Source organism: Solanum lycopersicum, chromosome 11 (assembly GCF_036512215.1).
Source record: "Solanum lycopersicum chromosome 11, SLM_r2.1".
Taxonomy (NCBI): Eukaryota; Viridiplantae; Streptophyta; class Magnoliopsida; order Solanales; family Solanaceae; genus Solanum; species Solanum lycopersicum.
In genome coordinates this window covers 54,775,451-54,781,418 of record NC_090810.1, presented here as the reverse complement: position 1 = coordinate 54,781,418, position 5,968 = coordinate 54,775,451, and the positions used below count along the sequence as shown (strand labels likewise).

Below are 5,968 nucleotides of genomic sequence, written 5' to 3'. Positions count from 1 at the left end.
GGAGTACATAACTAATTTAATGAATACATTTAAATAGTATTCTATACCCAAGTTTTTGCATATTGCAAACGTTGCTAATACATATATCTATATGGTATTTACAAATACAAAGTTTTTTTTAAACGTATGCATCAACGATTTATTACTTGAATTTTTTTCATATAAACTTGAACTAAAAACTAAATTATTTTTTTCTTATGTGAGTGAGTCCCATATTAATATATCCCCTTCTTTTAAGTTTAGCTTTTTAAAACTTTTTTAGAATAAGTATATATATTTTTGTACAAAAATGGTATTAGTGCAGCATAGCTTTAAGGTTAAAAATGGTTGTTCTTTTTGTTGTAATTTTTGTAATTTAAATTTATAGTTAGGAGTTTACCACTTTTAAAACCACCTAGGTGAATAAATAAAGTTCATAATATCAAGAATCTACAATAACAATAACATATCTAATTATTAAATAATGTATAACTATTGAAAACTATCAGACATTAGTAAATATTGTATAAACATATCATATATGTATATCAATATACGTCTAATTATTTGATTTTTCCTTAAAATTGACTACTCTGGCAAGATTTGTAGGAAATTTTTTACCTCACCACTTCAACGTAAAAACTTATAAATATATGAAATCAAATAAATCTACGTAATGTATAGTAATATTGGTACGAAACAAATTTAAATAAAAATTGTCGATAGAGAATTATATTAATGTAAACCATGAGGGAGCCCACTTTCTGTGTTTTCAAATCTTTATAAACCGCCAAAGCAGTTTTCAAACCAAGTTGTCTTCCAAAATCCTCCTTTTTTGTCCGCGTGGAATTAGATAAGTAAGAATATTTATCAGCTAAGATATTTTTTAAGATTATTTTATTTCATATCAAATAATTTGAAATTCACTAAGATATTTTTTAAGATTATTTTATTTCACATTAAATAATTTGAAATTCACTAATATCTCAAATGAAACGAGTAATAAAATTATTATTTTTATCTCACGTACTAAACAATCTTGAATAAAATATTATCAAAATTGGACAACTCCAATCAAATGAAGGAACTAGAAATGTCCCGGTTCAATTGCTCTTAGCCCCGGTCAACATTTGATGTTAATGCCTATTATTAATAGCCACCACTCCACTGCAATTCCAACAAGTTAACGTTGACTATACAAATTTTCATTGATTATGTTATCTGATTAAATTCGTCTTAGGCATATTATACAAAATAACAATAAAAATGATAAGTAGTATGTTTGATATGAAAGGGAAAAAAGTTTCAAAGAAAAATATTTTTAAAATAATAAGTGAGGTTTTCACATTTTTCTTCAATTTTATGTAAGTAAACGTAATATTCTAAAAGTATTGATATATATATATACTATGAGAGATATAGATAAGGTAGAGGTAGGGGTGTGTGGTGGTGCAGCGAATTTGGATATAGGGCTGGGGTGAAAATGAGGTGTATTCGAGGGTTGGAGGACACAATCAAAGTGGAACGTCATTTCTGTGTAACTTGTTTTTCTTTTTCCTGCTTTAGCAACGAACATTATTTTTTCATTTTTAAGGAACTTATTTTTCTAAACAAAAAGTTATTAAAAGTTTTGATCAATGAAACATGATAAAATTGAAAATATTTTCCTCTGTACAAACATTTATGAGGTAGGGTCCGGTGAAAGTAAGATATAAGCAGATTGTTCTGTGAGACCAAAGAGATAAAGTAGAATCAAAAGAAAGTAAAATATAAGCAGATCGTTCTTCCTTACTTGTAAGGCAGAGAGGCCAGTACAAAGGACAAGGAATACTAGTAACTTTTAGCTATACATTTTACATATGTACATTGAATATATTACACTCAAGCACTATATGGGGTCTCTTTTATCTCTCTTTATAATATATAGTAGAATGTGTTTGCTACATCTTTATCTTGAATGTGTCACATATCTCTTTTGAGGATGACATATCTTGTCATTTGGTGCATTATAATTAGCTTGTGGTGGTGAAGTCTTTGTATTGTCCTTTGGTGTTGGCAAAAGCTCTAATGTGGCTAACACCTCATCCATTGTTGGTCTAAGTTTTGGATCAACATGGAGGCAACGTAAGGCGAGGGCCGCTGCAGCTTGTGCACCTTTCTTGGAGTACTGACCTCCCAACCTTGTATCCATGATTCTCAGTACTCGTCTGCTGTCGCTTAGAAAAGGTCTTGCCCATTCTACCAATGTTTCCTCCGCGCCCCCTGGATTCTCCTCACCTGTAGCTCGTTTTCCCGATAGCAATTCCAATAGAACAACACCGAAACTATAAACATCGTTCTTTGGAGTCAAGTGACCTGTTACGAATGAATGAGAGTTGATTTGAGATAAGATATACAAGTTCCAGATTGTGTTCAGCATGGCTAAAAGTCCGAGTCATGGTAATCAAAAGGCAAATAGTTTAATAGAGAACAGATTGAAATGTACCTGTTGCAACATATTCTGGCGCAGCATAACCCCGAGTTCCTATTACCCTGGTTGAAACATGAGTTCTATCTCCATCAGGACCATCTCGTGCGAGGCCAAAGTCTGATAGTTTTGCATTAAACTCCTGCAGAAGTTCCATGAAAAAGGTTTATTTGTGACCTTAACGCTGGTTGTGTGATTGAGAGCAACAGTTTGTTTACGCTAATCAATATACCGAATCAAGTAGAATGTTGGAAGCTTTGAGGTCCCGGTAGATCACATTAGCATCCAGACTATGTAAAAAGGATAACCCTCGTGCAACATCAACTGCAATACGCATCCGTTTACCCCAAGTCATAAGCTGAACTCCTTCTGCACAACAATTGAAGCATCATTAGTCCTGATCAGCAACTTTCTGAAAAACAATATCATGCACTAATTTCAAAGGCAACATGCTATTTTCCACAAGAAACAATAGAATTATAATCGACGAGAAGAAATGCTGAGAAAAAGATCATTCAATTGCATTAACAATTATCTTACTGAAAGCTAACACCAGAAATTCTGGATTATTAGATTACCGATGCTTGAGAAAAATGTCCTGCACCACTACACTAATAAAGTCTACAGAATCCTACCTAGGTGACAGGAACAATGAAGAATTATAGGGATTCTGCAAATGAAGAGATTGACTCACTTCTGAATAGATGATTTTCCAAGCTTCCTTTGGTCATAAACTCGTATACTAGAAGCCGGTTATCAGATTCTACACAATATCCAATCAACGTCACAAGATTTTCGTGGTGAAGCTGCCCTAAGTAGTTAACCTCTGCCTGCAGGTTTGATGAGGGACAAAGTTATTACTTAGAACTAGTGTGATAAAGATATATTTTAAACATTTTCCAAAGGATTATAATGAACATACAAGCCATTCTCTGTGGCCCTGGCAGCTTTCTGACTTAAGTTTCTTGACAGCCACTACCATCCCAGTTCCAGATTTGCAGGGAGCAAGTGTATTTTCATCTAGCCATCCTTTGAAGACATATCCAAATCCTCCCTCACCGAGAAGACTGTCAGCTCGAAAATTCCTAGTTGCATTTTTGAGGTCATTGAAGGTAAAGGACTTGAGATTACAAGTGGCTGATAGATCACCTTTACAAGACTTGAGAGCATTTCCTGAACTTCCCTGAAGTGTCTGTCTACAAGAATGACTTGACTCCTTTCTCTCACTGCCGGGGCCTGTTCTAGAATCTGAAATAGTCAGCGCGAATAAGTAAGCAGATAGGAAACAGGACTCATATTGCAAAATATGAAAATACAGAAGACGAAAAAGTCATGTCCTGAGACGTATATGCTTATACAATGTTATGAAACTTATACATGTCAGTGCTTCTATTTGATAGATCAGGTCAGTTGAAAATAAGCAGCTAAACAATGGTCAGTATGATTCAGGACAAGCAATCGTAAAACACCAAAGCGCAAGATGACTTTGAAGAGTGTAAAGGAACTATATTACTTAACAATTTCTTTGCCATAACATATGCTTCCTTTGTTTCAATGTGTTCGTCTGGTTTTGACTTAACACAGAGTTAAAGAAAGTAAGCAAGATTTTTGAATTTTGTGCTTTTAAACTAAAGATATGCAAAATCTACCAAAATGTCTTCTAATCTTGTGGTTCAAACATGTCATGTTGAAATTTGTAATTAAAGAGTCGTCAAAAAGGGAAAAAGGCATGCTTTCTGAAATTTACTAAAAAAGAAAGTAACACAAACAAATTGAAACGGAAGAAGTAATCGCTCTCAAAGAGATTCAGTAAGTAAAATCGTGAGATTAATTTACGACAGACAACGAGTATACTTCAACAACAACAAACTAACCAAGAACAGATTCCCCCCACCCCCACCCACCCTCCTCTTCACAATCTCAAGTTCTATATTTCTGTATCTTGTTTCATGATTAATCCTTTCCCCTATATTTAATTGACATTATTCCTCATATATCTTAACATGATGTTCAATTGGTGAAAAAAAATTATTCAAATGATTGGATAGCACAAAGTTTTAAACAAACAAACCACATTGATAATTTTCTTTTAAGCCAACTAAAAAATTCAGACATCTAAAAGATGATGGAATTGCATCCAAGGGTGTGTGACCTAGAGTGGTTAAGAGCCCTGAGGTCTTACATTCAAATCCCAACGAAAACAAAAACCACATGTAATTCTTCTCATTTGTCCTAGTTCATCCTGTGTTAGCGTGACGCAGACAGTCTATCCTAAAATAACCATTAGTTGGTTATCGAACACATAACCTATAGGTCATACATACTCTAAATAAGTATAAAATCAAGCTAAACATAACATAAGAATAGAATCTTGGATACAAAAACACATTTAAAAAAAAAAGTGAAAAGAGAATGAGGGAATTCATACCAGACATCAAACTAGAAGAGGCATGAGCAAGCTTAACAGGTTTACCAAAGCAAATCCCCATAATAAACAAAAGAAAAAAATCAAGATTTCTTGATGAAAAATAAAAATAAAAAAAATCAAGAAAGGGTAGAACAGAAAGAGGAGGTAGTAGAAGTATAATAAAAGTGAAGTGATTGACATTTTTGGTTTATGTTTAGGAGGGAAGAGGGAAGAGGGCAGCCCCCTTTTGGTCTTCAGTCAAGAATGTTTATTGAAAATGTTGTCACATAGCTATGGTTACATTAGACATATGTGGGCCATAGCCACTATGTCAATTGTCAAAGTAATTAATTTTGTCATCACTAATCAAACCCATCATATCTTGCTATTTTCAACTAGTTGACCAAACACCCATCACCCTCTTCACCATAAATGATTAATTTGGAAAGTACTTTTAAAAATGAGAAGATTTGACTAACAATTTTTTTTTTTAAAATAAAAATAATTTGGGTAATAATTAATGTTTGATTAAATTTTCTGAAACTGTTTTTAAGTGTATTTAATGAAAAAATAATTTTTTTTTAGCTTTTAAAAGATAACTTTTGTTATTTTTTAAAATAATTATTTTCTTCTAAAATACTTAATCAAATATCTTGACGCATTAAAATAAATACTTCTTGAGAAAAATAAACTCGATCAAACAGGCTATAATAGATTCAGCCCCACATGAAATTTAAGGAATTAATGCATATTTTTTTAATTATCATATTCTTAAATTAAAGATATACTTATTAAATATCTTTTCATATGATGGTTTAAATATTCAAATAGGATGCTGAAATTAAAGACCTATCAAATTAAGAGTTTGTTTGCCATTACTCCTAAAATTATTTATATTTAGAAGTACTTTTTTAAAATATTTTTAAAAAAAGTGCTTTAAGAAAAAAAAGTCAAATGTGTTTTAGCTATTTCATTTGAAAAAATAGTTTTAATGAACAAATTGTTTTTGGCTAAAATTTTTAAAAAGTGTCTTTGAAAGTGAAATTACAAAAAAATAAAATAATAATAAGTATCAAATGAACTTTTTATATTAAGATTATTTTAAATGTTTATTA

The 5,968-nt window shown here is 31.8% G+C and overlaps 1 protein-coding gene across 2 annotated transcripts; it reads right to left on the bottom strand.

The window, feature by feature from the left end:
* Window positions 1-1,726: 1,726 nt before the first annotated feature.
* On the bottom strand, window positions 1,727-5,123 carry LOC101257732 (probable serine/threonine-protein kinase PBL3). 2 transcript variants are annotated; one of them, XM_004250836.5, is made up of 6 exons: window positions 4,875-5,123; window positions 3,369-3,694; window positions 3,141-3,276; window positions 2,679-2,815; window positions 2,465-2,588; window positions 1,727-2,334 (listed from the first exon to the last, which is right to left on the bottom strand). In XM_004250836.5, the coding sequence occupies exons 1-6, from the start codon at window positions 4,933-4,935 to the stop codon at window positions 1,928-1,930; spliced, it is 1,191 nt and encodes a 396-aa protein (XP_004250884.2). In that variant the 5' UTR covers window positions 4,936-5,123; the 3' UTR covers window positions 1,727-1,927. The 2 variants fall into 2 exon arrangements, with proteins under 2 accessions (XP_004250884.2, XP_010313224.2); XM_010314922.4 differs by having other exon boundaries at window positions 3,369-3,682.
* Window positions 5,124-5,968: the final 845 nt, after the last annotated feature.

Coding starts and splice junctions, on each gene's coding strand:
- LOC101257732 (XM_004250836.5), bottom strand. CDS start 4,935: ATGGGGATTTGCTTTGGTAAACCTGTTAAGCTTGCTCATGCCTCTTCT. Junction 3,695..4,874: donor CTCTTCTAGTTTGATGTCTG/GTATGAATTCCC, acceptor TGACTATTTCAG/ATTCTAGAACAGGCCCCGGC. Junction 3,277..3,368: donor AGGGCCACAGAGAATGGCTT/GTATGTTCATTA, acceptor TCAAACCTGCAG/GCAGAGGTTAACTACTTAGG.